Source organism: Zingiber officinale, chromosome 6A (assembly GCF_018446385.1).
Source record: "Zingiber officinale cultivar Zhangliang chromosome 6A, Zo_v1.1, whole genome shotgun sequence".
NCBI classification, from domain to species: Eukaryota; Viridiplantae; Streptophyta; class Magnoliopsida; order Zingiberales; family Zingiberaceae; genus Zingiber; species Zingiber officinale.
Window position 1 is genome coordinate 132,284,608 of NC_055997.1, and position 21,479 is coordinate 132,306,086.

At 34.4% G+C, this 21,479-nt stretch overlaps 1 protein-coding gene across 1 annotated transcript; it reads right to left on the minus strand.

Annotated features, from left to right (window-relative positions):
• Positions 1-354: 354 nt before the first annotated feature.
• On the minus strand, positions 355-21,302 carry LOC121998173 (DExH-box ATP-dependent RNA helicase DExH15 chloroplastic-like). The gene is made up of 16 exons (XM_042552950.1): positions 20,816-21,302; positions 20,013-20,188; positions 19,358-19,471; positions 18,359-18,467; positions 18,195-18,281; positions 16,401-16,519; positions 10,659-10,830; positions 9,906-10,505; positions 9,544-9,822; positions 4,210-4,416; positions 2,841-3,194; positions 2,217-2,453; positions 1,520-1,740; positions 1,126-1,225; positions 910-1,056; positions 355-624 (listed from the first exon to the last, which is right to left on the minus strand). The coding sequence occupies exons 1-16, from the start codon at positions 21,272-21,274 to the stop codon at positions 526-528; spliced, it is 3,480 nt and encodes a 1,159-aa protein (XP_042408884.1). The 5' UTR covers positions 21,275-21,302; the 3' UTR covers positions 355-525.
• Between the last annotated feature and the right edge of the window lie 177 nt (positions 21,303-21,479).

Genomic DNA, 21,479 nt, shown 5'->3' on the forward strand with positions numbered 1-21,479 from the left:
AACTTCACTTTTTTGTCACCAGAAATGTCATATTATTCAATTGAAGGAATTATCAATTTGCCGTGCATTGGAACAGATGAAGAAATGAATTAGAGGAGAATAAACATTTCTTAGTTTGCTTTTCAGAATGTATAGGTAAAAAATAAATATTCCTTACTTTGTTCTTTATTTAAATTTAATTTGTTATTATATTTAATTAGTATCAATTTTATATATATATATTGTAATAAGAAAATGTAATATTATTTACATCTTGGAAAACTTGGACAATCTAATACCGACATAACAAACTCCACCTGAACGATCATAGCCAAATATAAAATATTTACCTAAGATTTTCTTGTCAAAGAGATATAGATAAGAAAACATTTGGATTTTTTATTCAGTTTGAAGTTTGTTTTGTCTACATCCTTGTATTGCACTTTCAATATTTCTAATGATTTATTTTTTCGAAATACAAAAGAATTATTCGAAAAATAAAAAATAATAATAAAAGGGACAATTTGGTGCCTAAGATAAGCGGAATCAACCTGCAAGTTCACTTATGGGTGCTCGATCCATTACGTCCCTCGCAAGCTCTGCATTTTTCTGTAGCAACGGATCAATGTCTGGCAACTTCGGGATCTGGAAAAAGAAATAGTAATGGAAAAAATCACGATCATATCGACTTACAAATAAAAATTGAGAGAAAATAAAATTATTAATATTTGAAAATAGCCGGGCGTAATGATAAAATAAAACAAAATCGATTGAGATACGACTACGACGACAACTGACTTGCAACATACAAGAGTAGATTACCCAGGAAACATACAAGATTTTATCCCAAGAGTCTTCCTAATGATGGATTGATGACATATCTGCAGTTTATGTGTTTGATCCAAGAAGCATGAAAATGAGATCACACACCTGTGCCAACAAATCAATCGTCCGGCGTAGAAGCCTAGCGAGATCACCCTCATCCATAGCGCAGTCCATCATTATTTCTCTCCATGTTAGACCAGAGGCCCAGGCTTCAACCATTCCCGAGAACTGACCATCTAACTCACAGGGAATCTGGATAGTAGAAGATAAGCTTACATAGTGACGGAGTGTAATGACTCAGACATTTAGCCAGTAACATACCTTAACACCATGATTCTCTTGAATTTGTATAAGACTGTTTCTTTGGTCCTCAAAGAGGTGGAGCACAGCAATAACGTTCTTGGATGGCTCATATACATAGCTGAAAAATCAAGAACAATGTCTCGTAACAATACAAATCATCCACAGTAGTCAAATTGTCCACAACATTTAATTTGTAGGTCTTTGGATCAATAGATCAGTATAACAATATCAAAATGATTAGAAATATGTTGATTATATATATATATATATATATCATTCATATTTCAATCTACTATCATGCATAGAATGGTTTCGTTGCTTTTACAATGCATAATAAAAACACATTGCGAATGAAAAAAAAAAAAACCTAAGCATCCTAAAGGTAGGTAACTAACTTGGCAGAAAAACCAACCTGTTGCTTTTCCAGGGCCGCAACTTTATACCCTCTGAAACTAAACTTCCACACACTGCAGCAAGTTGAGCTGGCTTTAGGTCCAATAGAATTTTATTCCTTAGTATCATGGCAAGCCATAGCTCATTTTCTCCTCGTATTGTTGCTGCTGTTTCACCCAAAGGGAATATAACTTGAGTGTTCAAATCCAACGCTTTAGTTTCTTGTATCACCTTGCTTATCTAGTCAGAAGCAACATAAACTCACAGAATTAGCAGTCTTACAATATAACAGCAGAGGTGCAGCTATTCATAAGACAGGGAAATAAGATATTGGTGGTGAAGGCAACCAAGTATGTCACTGCCCTGAAGATTCATTATCGGCAGGCAAATGATTTGATTTAATTGCTCTTGTATCCTAATGTAATCTATTTTTATTCTCTAGCTACACAAAATTCAATATGAAGGCTGCATCTGAATGACCCTACTAGACTTATACAAGGACCAGACGTTTTTAAATAAGCCCTGCCACATTATCAGTTATATGCTTTGCTCGCTGTACATATTCTATTAATCAGTATTAGATACGATATATAAGCAAAAGAAAACTTAATACTGACTGCTTAATTAGATACTAGAAAAAGCCAAAACAAAGAACACCAAATTTAAAATAGCACTGCATAGATATAGAGACATTGAAGCATACTAAATATGCACACCTGCAAGAATTCTCTCCAACCTGTTGGCTCAATTTGTGATATTCGTTTACGTAATCGCTTTGACCTAGCATCCATGCGTTCAATTTTCTCTTTAGTAAATTTGGTTTTATCAATGATCTTTTTGAATTCCTTGAATCCTTTGGTGCTTGTTATCATTTTTTTCAGTTGTGAAACTTTGCCTCTTTGCTCCTTGTAACGTTCAACAGCATCCTGGTATGCTCCAGATTGATTTGCCACCTGCAATAATAACCAACAAATGTTCCTCAATCATGAACAAATACAGCTTTATTAACAAAGCATTCTGCTATATGAACAGAAAAAACTTTCTTAATTCATCAGACTTCAACTTTCATCTAACAAAAATAGGGAACAATCTTCTCCATGTCAATAAAATGAAAATAATCAATAATGGAGCATAAATTATTGGAATTAAACCATGGAATATGCCAGCACTTTTAGTAGTCTCTAAATCCTAATTATTTTTCCCCCTGGCACAAATTGTCAACAAGCTAGCTATTGATATTTTTTATGTACATGATATAAGTAAAATACATTGCCAGAATAGAACAGATTAATTAATTGAGGATGAAAGCTGAGCAGGATAAATATAAGATCGAAACAAACCTCAGCATCTTCCGGAAGGCTACTCAATACAGGAACATTTAAGCTCCACGACCATGTCTCAAGAGATCCACCCATGGACAACAATGACCCAAATTCAGAATCAACAACCTTTTCCCACTGAAAATCTTCCACCATGAGAAGTTTCATCAATGAATCTCGCGGTAGATCACCATTGCCTGATGAGATGTTAGGAAATCCTGTTCTGTAAATAGATTTTATCCATTTCTCTGTGAAGAGATACCATGTGTTATCTGAACTGAGAGCCAGATAATAAGCTAGTTTCCCATCCTCGTCATCTGTTGCAGCTTTGGAATCTATGTCCAAGTTGCCGAGATCAGAAGAACCTAATTTCACCTGTAGCACCAGTTTTCAGTTACAGGTGAAAAGGGATTCTGGCCACTTAATTCATTTTTAGGTCACTTGATTTAAGAATCTAGATTACAACTTGAATAAATACAATTCTTCCCTATTCAAACTAAGACAATATAACATTATTAGAGAAGAAAAACCACATCATACCACATTGGTAAAAGTTTTGGGTTTTCTAGGAATAATGCTGTCATGGTATATATTTCAGTTCCGCATTCACTGAACATGCAGATTCATGATGACGGCAATAAGTTGAGTCACAACTATTTGGATTGGACCCTTGATTGAAATGTACAACCATAGAAAAACATTTTGATACATTCAATAACTGTGGCACTAGTAATTTTCTACTCCCAACAGCTGACACTTGTAAGTACACTATTGTGCATGTACCTTACCCATCTACACAATTACTAGATTTTTTCCCCTTTTCTAAAACTCATCACGGTAAATGTCCAAGGATTCTATCATAAACTTCTGAGGATTATTATTATTTACAGAAAAAAAGAACTCTCCATATCAGCCAAATTTAGCAACTATATACAAATTATACATGAGTTGGCAATGGTGAGCCTTAAAAGGGATATCTGTTTTTTGTTCTTTCACCATTGCGATTCCATATCATACAAACCAAAGTTTCAACCAACCAATCAATTTGATCATCTGGGTGTGCATACTACGACTGTGTGTGCCATGTAAACTGCCAATAAGTCTGCCTATGTTAAACCTCCCCATGCTCCTACTTCATGAAAGCCCTGAATTAGGCAACCTTTTTAGCTGATGGTGGCCCTTTGTCCTTGTAATGAAAAATAAATAAATCCAATTTAAAGTTATATAATATATGAGGGAGAGAAGGAAGCAACATAGCAAGAACTAATATCATAATCTAATTATACTCAAGTGCATGCGCCAAGAAATATTTCCAACTTCACAATTTTACTATCTAGAACATTTTTAACTTGTCTAGATAAAGAAACAAAGTTTATTTTTTTATACTCACCATATTTACAATCTTTTCTGCAGCCATAGAACTGAGTTTTCCGATATAAACAGCAGGTATATTGTGCTGAACTGCTTCCTTGTCTTTATATTGCAAACAGACAAATGGAAGGATTTCATTTCCAATTTCTTCTAGCAATTGTCTCCAAGCAGCCATGCGTTTAATTTCCATCTGTCGCCTGAGTTCAGTCTTAGTCCGTTTCTCAGCCTGAAAGAATGATTATTAATTTATCGTAAGATAGCAAATATTATTAATTATTAATTATTAACTTCTCCACAGCAACAACAAATATTTTATGCTTAAGATAATATAGTTAACTTGTACTACTTCACTTATAATGTACTTTTGTTAGGACTAATAGTATATGTTGGTGCAGCAGGGCCAGCAAGAGAGTGAATTGTCTGTACAAAATAAAGCTAAACCCATCTTGATCATTCAACTCAGATTAGTAGCACAATTAAATTAAATAGAATTGAACAACTAATAAAATAAAAGAGGCTAAGAAATTACTTGGTTACAACATAGGTGGTTGTTAATCCAAAGCAAAAGAAAGCATTAAAAAAAGTCTCCTTCGTGTAGGTGGAGAAGTCTCTTACACTCGTTGAACGTTCAGAAATGTGCTAGGAAATGAATACAAGAGTTGTTGAATATTTCATAAATCCAAGGATCTATTTATAGCCCCTGTATCCGTAGCTTGAAAACGCCTTCAAAGAGGTCCAAGGCGACTTCCATCGGATAGAGTTTATCTGCTGAGGGTAAAACTTTATCCTGGCTAACGGCTAGGGAAAGTGCCTTCCATGGGCTGGAAGGCGTCTTCGCACTGTTCATCGAAGGCGCCTTCCACAAGGCAGATAAGCTCCCATAAGCTGATCTCTTCGTGTGGGTGATGCTCCAGCTATTCAGAGTTGAGCTCACCCGAACCCAACTCTGACCTTCTCTTCGAGTAGCCTTCCTACTCGGCTTCTTGTCCCTCGGACAGTCGCGCTCATCATTCTCGTCCGCCGATGTCCTCTTCCGCAACACCTCGTCCTTCGGATGCACCGAGCCCGTCGACTCCTTTCCCGTGTCATCCTTTTCGCTAGTTGCATCTTCTGCTCGACTTCTTATGTTCCTAAGCTCCTGCACACTTAAACACAAGGATCAACTACAATAGGACCTAACTTAACTTAGTTGACCACATCAAAACTACTAGAGGTACTTACGATCTTTCCCTTTTTTATGTGCATCACCCTAAGTTAAAGTTAGGATTAAACAAACTAATAACATAATTATGTAAACATTTTGCAGTTAGAATAAGATATTACAATTCAAAGAATTAAGCAAGTTAACCAAATTGCAAAATTAGTAAAAAGGTAAAAAAAACCTTTACTCCTTAACTTATACCTATTTTTTTCCCTTTGATCACATCAAAAATCAAGAAAAAATACGACAAATAGTTAAACAAATTAGAAAAAAAAATTTCTAGGTGTACATTACAAACATCACTAATAGGCTGATATTTTTCAGAAATAATTTTCAAACATAATCGATTTTTAATAATTAAGTTTCGATTTTGAAAAAAAAATAATTTAAAAATTACTTTTCAGTTTCGAAAAATCTTAAAAATTTTTGTCAAATTTAAGCAGAATAAGTTAAACAAGTAGAAAAAGTTTCACAAAAAGATATTATTTAGTCTAATAGAAATGATTTATTTTACTAAAGCAACTTATTTTCAAAAATAAATCAAAAAAATATTTTTCAACTCTCAAAATTCTGCTAATTTTTCTTGAATATGATAAACAGATTGTGTAATATTGGAAAAATCAAAGTTCCTGAATTTCTATTTTTCGGAATTTTTAATATTAAAAATTAACTTTTAACCAAAAAATTATAATAAATCAGATAAAATTCGAAAAATGTTAAAAAATTTTGTTATGATAGAAGACCTCATGTTTTATCCCGAAAAAATAAAAGATTTCAAAGATCAAGTCTGAAAATTATTTTTAATTTTCAAAATATCTTTTTCGTTAATAAATACATAGAAAATAATTTATTAGTCAGAAAATTGTAAAAATATTTCCTTTGACAGAGTATTATATTTTATCACAGAATAAATTGTTTTTCAAAAACTAAGTTTGTGAAATAATTTTAAACTTCAAAATACAATTTTTATTAATAATTTTATAGAAAATAAATCATCAATCAAAAAATTCCAAATAAAATCCTGTTTATACATCATATTTCCATTTTGCACATGAAAATTTTTTAAAATTAAGACCAGAAGACTAATGAAATAAATGATTTTATAGAAATGACTAAATTAAGTAAATTAATGCATAAATAAAATTTTGAGCAGAGAATATAACAACGAAAATTACTCAAACAATTATCTTAACATTGAAAGAAAAATTAATCTAAAATAGATTTTAGAATCCAATATGGATTCCTACCTACTGAATTTACTAAAAATTTCGACGGTACATAATTCCTAGGGAATTTCCTAATCTGTCCTTGGTGATTTCTAATGTACCAATTAATTTTACCATACTTTCTAAATTTTGATTTTTGAAAATCGTTTGAACATGCATGGTCATTTTTCAATTTTTCTATTTATACTTTTAATTTTCATTTTCTATTTTTAAATTATCAAACATATCTAATAGACATGAATTTGCTAAGTTTCATTTTAACCTAGCATTATCTTTTTCTAGTTGTACTATATTCTTAGATAACATCTTGATAAACTCAAAAGATTGCTAGGAAAATAGTGCACGTACCTCACTTATCCCGTGTTCTTAAGCTCCCCTTCTTCGCAGAATCCCCCCTTCATCAATGCTCATCTCTAAGCTGTTTTCATCTTCTCTATGGTGGTCTACTAATAGGGCTAGTCTGACGTATTTTTCAACTTCTGATTCCGATGATGACTCATCCTATGTTACTTTTAAGTTTTTGTGCTTTGATTTGATTGGCACTTTCTTTTTCTCCTTCGTCTTCAGTTTTGGGCAATCATTCTTGACGTGCCCTTCTTCATTGTAATTGTAGCATCAGATCTTCCGCTTGCTCCGAGATTGTTTCTTAGACTGCATCTTATAAAATTTATTAGATTTAATAAACTTACTAAATTTTCTTACCATTAGGGCCGCTTCGCCTTTTTCGATTAACGCTTCGGAGTCTGGATCGTCTGTTCTTGCTTTCAGGACAACGTCCTGATTGGGCTCCTTTTTTAATTCTACACATCTAGATTTGTGAAGTTCTAAAGTGGAAAATAAATTTCTAAAGTACTTACCTCTAGATCTTTTCAAATATAATAGGAGTCTACTATAAACGTCCAATCTTGTGTCCTAGGGAAAGCATTTAACGCATACCTTAAAGAATCTCGGTTAGTTATTTGTTCTCCGAGATTCGTAAGTCCGGTGATTAACTCCTTCAGCTTAGCGTGCAGTTGTGCTACTGACTCTCCTTCTTTCAGCTGGAAAATGGTCAGTTGGTTCTGGAGCAAATCTCGTTTAGCGAGCTTAACTTCGAACGTACCTTTGTAGCTCTAGGAACTTTTCCCAAAGTTCGTTTGCTGATTTGTAGGCGCTGATTCTGCAGACTAGCACGCTCAGCAGATAGAATTCAGCTCGTCCATTTGCTACGAAGTTTGCTTGCTCCTTCTTGGTCCATTGGTATTCCTCTTTTTCACTTCCTTGTGGGTCCTTGAGAGCTACAAAATCATATTTAATTATTAAAAGCAATCCAAAGTATGTTTTAAAGAATACCTCCATGTGTTTCTTCTATGTTCCGAATTCTTCCTCGAACTTCAGTAGGTAGATAATCGATCCGGTCATTGTCTCGGTGCTTCAGTCGGCGGTTAGTTCTTCTGAGACGTTCTGGCTCTGATGTCACTTGTTGGTGCAGTGGGGCCGGCAAGAGGGGGGTCAATTGCCGGTACAAAATAAAGGTAAACCCTTCTTGATCTTTCAACTCAGATTAGTAGCACAATTAAATTAAATAGAATTGAACTAATAAAATAAAAGAGGTTAAGGAATTACTTGGTTACAACTAGGTGGTTATTAATCCAAGGCAAAAGAAAACACTAAAAAAGTCTCCTTCATGTAGCGGAGAAGCTTTTTACACTCGTTGAATGCTCAGAAATGTACTAGGAAATGAATACAAGAGTTGTTGAATATTTCCTAGGTCCAGAGATTTCTTTATAGTCCTTGGAAAATGTTATCCGCAGCTTAAAAACACCTTTAAAGAGGTCCAAGGCACCTTCCATCGAATAGAGCTTATCTGCTGAGGGTAAAACTTTATTCTCGGCTAACGGGGAAGGCACCTTCCATGGGCTGGAAGGCGCCTTCGCATTGTTCATCGAAGGCGCCTTCCAAGCCATGGAAGACATCTTCCACAAGGCATATCAGCTCCCATAAGTTGATCTCTTCGTGTGGGTGATGCTCCGGCTATTCGGAGTTGAGCTCATCCGAACCCAACTCCGACCTTCTCTTTAAGTAGCCTTCCTACTTGGCTTCTCGTCCCTCGAACCATCGCGCTCATCATTCTTGTCCGTCGATATACTCTTCCGCATCACCTCGTCCTTCGGATATACCGAACCCGCCAACTCCTTTCCCGTGTCATCCTTCTCGCTAGCTGCATCTTCCGCTCGACTTCTTGTGTTCCTAAGTTCCTGCACACTTAAACACAAGGATCAAATGCAATAAGACTTAACCTAACTTGGTTGACCATATCAAAACTACCATGGGGTACTTATAGTACACTGTCTTTTTCTGGCACAACATGGTCAAGGACAAATTGAACATCATTAATAAATGATATAAGGCATAGTAGAGGTAAATATGATGCAAAATGAACTGTTATAATGAGAAACTAGTAAAAGAAAATTAATAGTAGAATGGCTAAACCCCAACAATTATATAAGATAGAATGGAACTTGAGGAGCCGTTATTGAATATATTACGTCTTAGTTAAATTCAGAATAGTTACCAATGTTAAAGTTTGTCAATTTCGGCATTGTGCCTTCAAGGATTGATTAGGTAGAGCCACAAGCTTGATACCCGTGATGCGACTTCATCCTTAGGAATTTAATAATATGGATCATCTCTTAAATAACAATCAAGAGAAATCTACAAAATCAACGGAAAAGATCTTATGGAACAATAATTCATCAGAAAAGTTAAAATTGTTTCATCTTTCTAAACTAAATATCATAACTATTACCTTGAAACAAATTAAATGGAATAACTGTCAAATCAAATTTAGCAACTTTTTAACCAATATAAATAGCAAAATTTTGAACCAACAATATCCCAAATTCCCAGTATTCTAAACTACAAAGTAATGACTTGAGAACTTTACCCTTAATTGTCCTTGCAGTCCTGAGATCTCAGTATAATCAATCTCAGATAGTTGTTCCTGGCATTTTCTATCGATAGCATCTTCAGTAACCTCTAGAGAAAGCATCCCAATTTCTACTTGTATTTTTTCAAGCTCTTCTTTAGCAGCAAGCATGACATTACTGCCGACATAGTTTCCAAAGCTTTGCTCCACTAGCTTCCGTGCTTCTTCCAAAGTTCGCTTGCACTGGGAAAGCTCTTTACATTCTGGATCATTAAACATACGAGTAACTTTTGAACCCTGTCAAACATGTGGTGACGCCATATTACAACAAGTAAACAAGATATAACTTAACAGGAGATCTGCATAAACAGATGACATACAGAAAGGAGATTCAAAACCATCCCATATGAAGCAGTAAATTGTGAAACAAGTGGTTCAAGGGCAGCAGAAAGTAGTTCGTAGCACTCCTGAGCTCCTTCATAGGGTGTCTGGATAAAAACAACATAGCCCACTTCATCAATGCCTCTTCGTCCAGCACGGCCTGCCATTTGGAATAACTCATTTGGGCTTAAAAATGTTCGTCCAGTTTCACCCTTTTTGCTAAGTGAGGAGATTACTGATGTTCTAGCAGGCATATTAATCCCTGCAGCTAATGTTTCGGTGGCAAAAACAACTTTTACTAAACCACGCTGAAATAATTCTTCGACAAATGACTTCCACAGAGGTAGGCATCCAGCATGATGTGCAGCAATTCCATGCAAGAGACCCTTCACAGCAACTCCTCTAACAGCATCAGGATACTTCATCCTAAACCTCCTATATTCAAGTTCGACTTCACCAGATTCACACTCATCTAAAAGATTGTAATCTTCAACATACTGAACTGCCGCATCACAACCTCTTCTACTAAAGATAAACCAAATGCCTGGAAGCATGTCCCTCTCTACAAGCTGCCATAAAGTATCCCTAATCTGAGGAATCTGAAGCATATAATAGCACACGGCCACATGTCAGAAAAAATTGGTTTAACAAGCATACAAGAAATATATCCTCAAAGTTTCAGCAAACATCTATGGTGGTGAAAGAACTGGAATTAACCAGCAAATTGGTGACCTCAAGTTTATATTCTACACCTGCGAACGACGAATGTGGTTCATATCATTTTTTGACAATGGTGTCTGCCTTGATATATGAGCAACACTCTTGTAACCATGTCCACTGCGCATACTTTGCTTCTTAGTTTTGTTTTCACGGGATAGTTCACCTCTTGAAACAGAAGCTTGCATAAAGTCCAGAGAAAGCTTCCTTCAGAAGAAAGCAAGAAATCAAAAGATGTAGACCAACTTCAATATACAAGTTTAGTTTGGAAAACAAATGGATTACTAGATGTTGCACAAATAATTGTGAAGAATAAGTTTACACGGCAATTTAGAACATAACATGGATCAGATGATATCATTCCATAATTGAAGACCACTTGAGCAGATATTTCTACCATTCTGATAATCTTAAGCCTTGATCAATTGATCTAATTCCTCCTAAGAACCCCACTTTAGGTGCTGTGGCAGTTGCCCAGTAAATATTATCGGATATTGAGTGTTAATTGATATCTGCAGTTCTGCACAACCTTGTATGCCATGAGAACATAAATGGTTAATTAGAAAATCAGCTACAAGGAAAAAGAATTGGTGAACCATATGCAAACTAAAAGATCTCCAAGAGATCAATCAAGTGGAAAAGGAGTTTCAGAATTTAAACCTAATAAACGAACCGAACCAACTGAATTTGAAAAAATTCGGTTCGGTTATTCAGAATTTCAGTTTTTTTTCTTAAAAATATCAGTTATATTGGTTAATTTGGTCGGTTTAGTTTTTAAAATCCCTTATTTGGTTAAACTGAATAAATCACAACAACAACAACAACCAAGCCTTATCCCACTAGGTGGGGTACTATATGAATCCTTTTACGCCATTGAACTCTATCTCTTATTATATCATAATCTATACTTAAATAAATTTTATCTTATTTTATTATTGCTAACCAAGTCTTTTTTGGTCTTCGTCGTCCTCATTTGATACGCGTGTTTGTCATAGTTTCACATCACCTAACTGGAATATTGTCCGTACCATCTTAAATATCTCTCGGAGTTTTTCCTCAATAGATGCAATTTCGATTTTCTCTCTAATCCTCTCATTTCTTATTTTATCTATCCTCGTATATCCACACATCTACCTTAACATCCTTATCTCTGCAACTCTCATCTTTTGCTCATGTGCTCGAGTCATAGCCCAACATTCAGCTCCAAATAACATAGCAGGTCTAACTGCGATTTTATAGAACTTTCCTTTAAGTTTTAGAGGTACTTTAAGATCACATAAAACACTCGACGCTCCCCTCCATTTCAACCATCCTGCTTATATTCTATGTAAGACATCTCTCTCAATCCCTCTATCGTTTTATAAGAATGATCCTAAATATTTAAAGCTCTTGGTTCCGAACAACTCGTCCTCTCCTATCTTAACAATTGTCTCATTACTTCTAATATTGCTAAACTTAAATTCCATATATTCTGTCTTTAATCTATTAAGCCTAAAATCTTTCCCTTCTAATGTTTTCCGCCAAGATTCTAATTTAGCATTTACTCCTTCACGTGTTTCATCTACCAAAATAATATCATCTGCAAAGAACATGCACCACGGTACTGTGTCTTGAATGTGCGCAGTGAGTTCGTCCATAATTAGTGTAAAAAGATAGGGACTTAGAGTTGATCCTTGATGTAACCCTATCTTTATTGGAAATGCTTCAGTTACTCCGCCTGAAGTTTTTACTCTGGTTGTTACATCCTCGTACATATCCTTACTTAGTTTAATATATGTTACGCTAACACCTCTCTTTTCTAAAATTCTCCATATGATTTCTCTTGGAACTCTATCATAAGCTTTTTCTAAGTCAATGAATACCATGTATAGATCTTGTTTTTACTCCCAATATTTTTCAATTAATTATCTAAGAAGATGTATATCTTCTATTGTCGACCTTCTAGGCATGAACCCAAATTGATTTTCGGTCATTGTGGTCTCTTTCCTTAATCTTTTTTCTATTACTTTTTCCCAATGTTTCATGGTATGACCAAGGTTTAAAATTTCGACCTGTGCCGAGGTTTCGGTCTCAGACCGTAACGATACAGTTTCGGTATCGTATCGTGTCGTACCGTTACAGTTTCGGTATTTTTTATTTATCTATAGTAATTATAAGATAAATATGTTTATTGTGTATATAAAAATAAGTTGTATATTGATTTATTATAAGTTCTCAATTATTGAATAATTTAATATTGTTAGAAAAAATAATTAAAAATAATTTTATTTAAATAGAATTGATATATTAATAATTCAAATTAAAATGGAAGTATCTATAATAATAATAATAAATATATAAATTAATATAAGATATTACTTTATATTAATAATAATTATATAAATTAACTATTTATTCATTTAATTAATTATTAATTAAATAATATATATTTTAAATAGTAAAAAATATCAAGTAAAAAAAATTTTTAAAAAAAATTAAAAATATCATAATATAAATATAATTTATTAGAATTTTTTAAAAATTTTTTTAGAATTTTTTAAAAAATTTAAATGAAATTTAAAATAATAAAAAATATATTAGAATATAAATAAGAATTATTATATATTTTTTAAAATTTTTAAATGAAATTTAAAATATTATTTTTTCAGAATATTAATTAATAAAATTTATTTAATTTATTTTAATTTTAAATATATTTTTTATATATTTTATTAGAATAATTTAATTAGGGTTTATAAAAACCTCTTCGAAATATCACATATCCTCTACACATCCTCCTTGGGAATTCTTTAAATTAATTAAATAAAATAAATAATTATTAAAAATAGAAGAAAAAAAAACTCGGGCAGTACGTGAGATCGCGCCGCGATCATCGCGGGCGATCCAACGAGGGCCTTCCGGCGTCGCCAAAGCCAGCGCACGATGCCTTCGGCGCTGCAGAAGGCGTCATGCACGACGCCTTCGGTGCCGAAGGCGTCGCGGGACGCCGCCGGATGCATCCCGCGTCTCCTCCGGTGCCGACGGAGGCATCCTGCGTCTCCTCCGGCGCCGCCGAGACGGGGGCGCCTCCCGTGCCGATTTCGGCCGCCCGATGGAACGGTAAAAACCATCCATGTCGGGCGGCACGAAACAACATTTCAAACACTGGGTATGACTCATTAGTTTAATACCCCTATAGTTTACACAATTTTGTACATCTCCCTTGTTCTTATATAAGGGAACTAAAGTACTTATCCTCCATTGAACATGCATTTTTTTTCGTTTTCAATATCATGTTAAATAATTTTATAAGTCATTCAATACCTTATTTCCGTAGACACTTCTATACATTTATTGGAATATCATCTGTGTGCATCACATTTAAAGTTTGTTCTACTTTTGAAGTTTGAATTCTACGATAAAAATTGAAATTTCTATGCTTATTTGACCTACTTAAATTACCTAAGTTTTGTTGGTCACCAAAATCTTCATTAAAAAGTTGATGAAAATACCTCTTCCACCGTAGCATCGTTTACTAATACACTATTACATTCATCTTTAATACATTTTATTTGGGTAAGATCTCTTATTTTCCTTTCTCTCACTTTAGTTATTCTATAAATGTCTCTTTCCCCTTCTTTTATAGCAAATTTTTGATATAATCGTTCAAAAGTTTCATTCTTTGCTTCACTCACTACTTCTTAATTTCTTTCTTGGCTATTGTATATTTTTTTAAGTTTTCCTCGTTCTTACAAATATATAATTCCTTATAAGCTATTCGTTTTTCTTTCACTTTCTCTTGTATTTTCTCATTCCACCACCAAGATCCCTTACGTAGTGGTGCATGTCCCTTTGACACACCGAGTATACTCTTAGCTACTATTTTCAACTTTGATACCATCTTATCCCATGTTGTATTAGAGTCATCTATATTTCACCTAATGCTTGTACTTCTACCTTCTCCTTAAATATATTTTGTTTCTTATCCTTTAACTTCCACCACTTAATTCTAGGAGTCGTATATATTTTCTTGCTATTAATACTATGTTTGAGGCATATATCCAACATTACTAACCTATGTTGGGTAGTTAAACTGTTTTCTGTGATGACTTTGTAATCTTTACAAATCTTTCTATCCTTCTTCCTAACCATAATAAAGTCAATTTGCGATTTATTGTTCCCACTTTTGAACATGACTAAGTGTTCTTCTCTTTTCTTAAAAACGTATTAGCTAATATAAGGTCATGTGCTATCGCAAAATCTAATATAATTTTCCCTTCCTCATTTCTTGTTCCAAACCAATAACTCTCATGTACCCTCTCATATTCATCATTTTTCACTCCGACATACCCATTTAGATCACCTCCTATTAAAATCATTTCATTTGGTGGAATATTTTATAATATTTCATCTAAATTGTCTCAAAACCTTGATTTGGTAGCTTCATCTAATCCTACTCGCGGTGCATATACGCTAATTATGTTTATAGTTCTTTTGCCACTATTATCTTAAGGCTATAATCCTATCCCTTTTTCTAACTGCTCCTGTAACTTCATCCTTTAACGAACTATCTACAATAATACTCACTCCATTTCTTGCTTTACTCTTTTCAGTGTATTATAACTTAAAACCTGAGTTCTCTATCATCTTTGCCTTTTCACATATCCATTTTCTCTTGTACACACAAAATGCTAATTATTCTCCTAATCATTATATCTACTACCTCCATTGATTTACCAGTCAGGGTTCCTATGTTCCAAGTTCCAAATCTTAGATTATTAGTTTTCATATCATATTTGTTCTTATCCAATCTATGGTTTGAGAACTCTTGTCTATTTAACACTACACCCAAGTTCCATAGAGATGTAGCGGTCCTTGCTAATACGTTGTAGCGGTCCTTGCTAATACGTTGTAGCGGTCCTTGCTAATACGTTATAGTCAGACCTGTAACGCGAACTATTGCATATTTAGCACTACACCCAAGTTATGGAGATATAGCGGTCCTTGCTAAGACGTTACAGTCGGACCCTGCAACGCGTTTCTTCCGAGGAACAACCTAGCATTAACACAATAGTTTAATGAATCCATTCATTGAATATTGGTCATAGTTTTAACGCTGGCTGGCAACCTAACATAATCCTCCTCCTTTATCCGGTTTATCCGGATTAAACCGAATAAATCAAAATAAAAAAACTAATCGGCAAATTCCTAAGTGAACCTATAAATTTCTAACTAATCGGTAAATATCACACCATCATTGTTGAAAAATTCAATTAATTCGGTTAATTCAGTTTTCGACTGAATTAACTGATATTTTATTAGTTAGGTTTGTTCGTTTTTTTATTGGAAAATTCAATCAGTTCGGTTAGTTCGAAAAAATTCGGTGTTTCAATTAATTGGATTTGGTTTGGTTCGGCTTTAACCGAATACTCAACCCTACACAATGCCACTCATTACCTTACTAATCCATGCATGTGTGACACAGATACAAACAGTTTACACATGGCAAAGTCATTTTTATAGAATCATAATAAAAAGAGCATTAACACCAAACATTATTTCTCAAGTAAAAATCCCAAAGTTCAAGAATACAAGATTACTGAAAATTTTTCAAACAAGTTCATCGAGCTAAACCTATAGTATGATGCAGGATAGAGAAGCTAAAATGTTAGCTTGAGCACCTAACATGTATACATTAAACCAAGGAAAAAAGGTTGAGAAATATTTCAAGCAGTCTTTATAACCTATTACAGGACTTAAATATGCTTAGCATTACCACAAATACTATCAGGAACTACCTGTTCATTTTTTTCCCTTTCTCATCAAATAGTGGTAACAGAGAGTTCTTCAGCGAGAAGTGCCATGTAAGGGGAACTGGCCGTTTAGTGGATGTAACTAACTCTGTTTTACCATGAACCTGCATTCAAGTAATTGGATTTGTCAAGGTTGGAATGCAAGCTATTCAATAAGATGCAACAAAAAAGCATAAGCCTGATCCTATTAATGACTATATTTAAGATGTACTTATAGGTTCATACTTTCATCAATCATTTAAACATAAAGAATTAAGCCTCTTAATAAGGTTGTACTACATTACTACGAAGAGATTAAATTGTGTGCATGCACTTCAAAAGTCATGCTTCTCATCCGAAATTTGTTATGAATCACTTCTGACCAATTTGACTCTTGAACTTGTACTTTTATATATGCTAAAACTTAGATATTTTGAGGTATCACCTTGACCTATACACAATAGTCAATAATAATTCTCTGCATAACCAACAGGGAACTCCCATGAAAATTCTCTTTTAACTAATATTTAATGATGTGTTTCCAACAAAAGTTTCTCAAACGTCGGGTGTATTTTTAATTTTTAGTCAACAGTATACATATTCATTAATTGACAACTCCACATTGAACCACTATCCAAGGTCATATATACTTTCACACAGGAAATAAATTGAAAAGAAGAGAGTGATAACTAATAACCATATCCTTTATATCTATTAGTGTGCTTCCAACAAAAGTCTCTCAAAGGTCAGGTGTAATTTAAAATTCTAAAATCACATATGCAAATTTAATAATTGACAAACTCTGCATCGAGCTACTATCCTATGTCATATATGTACTTTCTCACAAGAAATGAATTCAAAAGAGACAGAGTGATGACTAATAATCATGGTTTAATTGACATTGTTAGCAACTTTAAGAAAATTATGAATTCCACAAGAGAACACAAACAAAATGGATATCAATGTAGGGGAAGTTGAGGTGGCTTGAAGATGTCAGCAATAAGTAGGATTTACAATTGTGATAGCCTAATTTAGTCTGCAATGGAGAATTATAGGCTCATGAGTAAATTAATATTAACTTGATCATAAGCATTTTTAGCAAATGGTTGGGAACATGGGCCTATCAAGTTAATGGAGGTTAATTAAAAAATCTGAGATTTTTGTCACAAATAGTATCAGAGAGAATCTAGTCCTAAGCCTGACAAAGTATTTAGATAGGGTTGCCTAGGCCTTACGTCTTGTCAATCAAGATAGATTTTGCTTATAAGGGTTGCCAAGGCCTCAATCTTGACAGGGGTATCAAGCTTTAAATGGGGGAAATTGTAATAGCTTAATTTACTTTCTTATGGAGAGTTGTGGGCTAATTAAAAGAATCCATAGACTAGATGAGTGAATTACTATTGACTTGAGATTAAGCATTTTCTGATCAATTGTTGGGTGTTAGAAATTCATGGCAAGTTCTCTCATTTGAGTAGGTTGTTATAACAAAAATCTCTTTTGTTGTGCATGATATACTTGCACCCACATGCAATGATAATTTTGTGAAAACGACAGACCCTCTTAAAAGTGGATATCTACTATAGCTTCTATAGGGCAACAGGACGAAAACTAGAAATAAGAAATATGGCAGTTACACCCAAGGTTGAATTGGAAACTTCGATAGTAGCTAATCACCATGAACATGAGATAATTTGGAGAAACTCAGATAGAAGCCAATCAAATAGAATAAATAGAAAGCATCTTCCAATGAGTTGATTAATAATAGAAAAGAACATGAAAGCTTCTGGAGTCTCATCTCACCTGCTCTATCCAGCCAGCCAATTCATCTGGATTTGCTACTGTAGCAGATAGACAAATAAGTTGTACTTCTTTTGGTGAATATATAACCTGAACAATTGCCTCAATTTTACTATAAAAAACTACACAGAAACAGGAACTAGTAAACAGAATATGGCATTACTTACTATCTCCTCCCAAACTGTCCCTCGAGATATGTCACTAAGATAGTGAACTTCATCTAAGACTATCACATCAACTTGAAACAATCTGCTTGCAGAAGAAATCATTCCTATACTGGAAAAATAAACGCTAATCATTGCAAGATCTATTACCCACTAAAACAAGGGCAAAGTGATGTTCTATCAGAAACACATGATGGAGGACTTGTCAAAGCCTAAGAGCGAGCTCAATCCAACCCAAAATGCCACAGCACTTAGACAGACAACTTGTTGATATTTAAGGATGCTTAGAAGACTCACAAAGCAATGTGGGACTAAGAGGCAAAGTTTCTTTCTCACATCACTTCTTTAACTCCTTTAACATATCTGCTTTCGACTAGACTAAAACGTCTTATATTGACTCCTTGTCAAATAAGCGGTTCCTGAAGGTTAATTGATTGTTGACTTGAATTTTAGTTCAATGGATTGTCTCAAATGTTAGTACTTCTAGGGGATTCAATTTCCTAAATATCATCTTCTTCAATTTAGTTGTTCTTCATACAAGGGTAATTTATATATGAACATTGCTCTACCATCACACTAGCACTTGCTAAATGATAATCATTGTAGGCATATGGAATTGTGCCTCAATTCTATTGCTGTAACATTAGTCTTACCATATATTACTTTATTCTCAACACATGAAACCCCTTGTGCGATTTTAATCCAATGACAGTCCCAGTGTACAGATATAATAACTCACAGAACCTTAGAGTGAAAACTAACTATTTGGTACCTGAAAATTATACCAAGGATTTTCTCTTAGTTGTATTTATGATCATTAGGTAATCCTATTCCAAGAAGTTTAGTTTTTAAGAAAATTTATACTTTAATAAGCACATGACACAAAGCAAGTTCATAAAAAGGTCTAGAAACTTGTCTATGATAGCACATGTTTATCTGAAGGGCACAGGTAAATATGATTTTCTACCTCTGATCAGCTTGTCTAGTTATGACATTGAGTACCTTTGATAGAGCATGTTACGCAAAATCTCAGTTGTCATGATCAGAATAGGTGCTTCTCTGTTGATAGCTGAATCTCCAGTTAGAAGGCCAACATAGTTATCACCAAATGTCCTCCTGAAAGAATTGTATAAAATCAAATAGTGCAGTTAGTGGAAGAAAGGAATTGAACTCCATCCTTGATGTAGAGTTTCTGTTCCATATAGCTTAAAAGAGATAAGGACTTCAAAAGAGGTGTTGTGCAAAAAAAAAAAAAAAATGGATTGAACCAATAAAGTGGTCGCCATTAAAGAAACCTACAACGGACTAAGTAATTATTATCTTTTTCTGATCCACAAATACTGACATATAAAATACCTCACCTAGAACTCCAAAAAACTACCTTAAGTAAATAAACCAAAAGGTATGGACATCACAAAATTGACTAAACTCTGACTGTGTTAGGACCAAGAAAAATGACGATACTGAGTAGCTTGACATTAAAGTGCAACTCAACAGACAACATAATATTAGTGCAATCAACCAAATAAAATGGGAAGAAGATAAGAACGTTGGGTCTGGAAGTGTCTGTTTTCACTGGTCACTTGCAATGACTTATACATTGGCTATTTAAGTGTAGAATAACCACTTAAGAATCCAGCTAATGAGCCAAATCTACCTGAAATCCCGGAATTTCTGATTTGACAAAGCCTTCAATGGTGTTGTGTAGAAGAGACGTCTTCCTCTACAAATTGTGGCTACAGCAGCAGCTTCAGCTATTAAAGTTTTCCCACTGCTTGTTGGTGCAGAAACAACGACGGATGAACCTCTCAAGAATGCTTGGATGGCTAAGCGCTAAAAAAAAAAAGAAGAAGAAATAGCCGTTGGAAAACAACATATTAGTTGAACAAACATAGGACTCTTATTATCCTTCAAATACTATTGGGAAACATGAGATAACAGGAATAATGAAAATTTTTCTATAGCACCTAATGTTACAACCAAGTGTAGGAACGCTATGTAACCGAGTTAAATCATCAAGAAGCAATAAGAGAGCAAAGTTCATGTTATCATAGCCATATTTATTCTTCTAATGTACATTCTTAGGCTTGTCAGTTTTTCATTCAATTGATTAGTTTCCTTTATTTTCACTTTAATAAGTCATTCCCTTTAATTTGTCTAAAATAAATTATTTCACTTTACTTTTTCTAAGATATATATTTTCCTCGGATAAGCACTCTCTAGGAATTATATAAACTGAATAAATGAAATTGTAACCTTGGTAGTTAGAGATTGACCCCTCAAAGTGAAAAAAAAAAGAAGATGAAATTAAAGGAGAATGATCTTCAATTGACTAAATATATTATTGGTCAATGAGAGATCCATATAGAGAAAATTCCATCTAGATGAGAAACCCGCAAAATATGACAATTTGTTGCTTCCATTTCGAGACAAAAAAAAAAAAAAAAAATGGAACCGAACCTGGAATTTGTCAATTGGAAAGTCATATATCCCAGCGAGCTCCTCGTAATCAATGATCTCCTGGCCAAACTCTCTCACTTCAGCAAGAAGCCTGGCCACTTTCTCTGACTTCTGCTCCTCCGATTCATTATACTGCCCGGACTCCGACTCCAGCAAAGTCGCCTCCGGTTCCCCATCCTCATCCTCCTGGTCGCTCTCGGTCGAAATCCCGTCTTCGTACTCTGGGGCGGATATTTCTTCGTCCTCCTCGTACTCCTCGTCCTCGTCCGCATCCGAAAGCGGCTCCTTTATCGGGGAAGTGGATCCGAGAGGGTTCACGCGGAGAAGGAAGAGGGAAGTCAACCTCGTCGGAGCGTCGACCGTGGACCGGCGAAGCGGGAAGGCACGGCGTGAGGTGGGAGGAGGGAGGAGGTGAAGCGGAGAGGGAGAGCAGAGAGCCGGTGGTGCGAGAGAGCGCATAGCGGATGGAGCTAGCGGAGTGCGACGGCACGGAGCGGTTTTATCGTCATTGCCAGATTTTTTTTATGTTTTTTACAAATTAATTATTAAAAAATAGAGCAAATTGCTCAAAATATTACTGAATCTATAAAATCTAATAAATATATTACGAGTTAAATCCATTTTAATTTTTTTTCATTATAATAAACTTTCGCAGTGTAAATTT

Coding starts and splice junctions, on each gene's coding strand:
- LOC121998173 (XM_042552950.1), bottom strand. CDS start 21,274: ATGCGCTCTCTCGCACCACCGGCTCTCTGCTCTCCCTCTCCGCTTCAC. Junction 16,520..18,194: donor TGGCTGGCTGGATAGAGCAG/GTGAGATGAGAC, acceptor ACTTGAATGCAG/GTTCATGGTAAAACAGAGTT. Junction 1,226..1,519: donor CGGCCCTGGAAAAGCAACAG/GTTGGTTTTTCT, acceptor TTGATTTTTCAG/CTATGTATATGAGCCATCCA.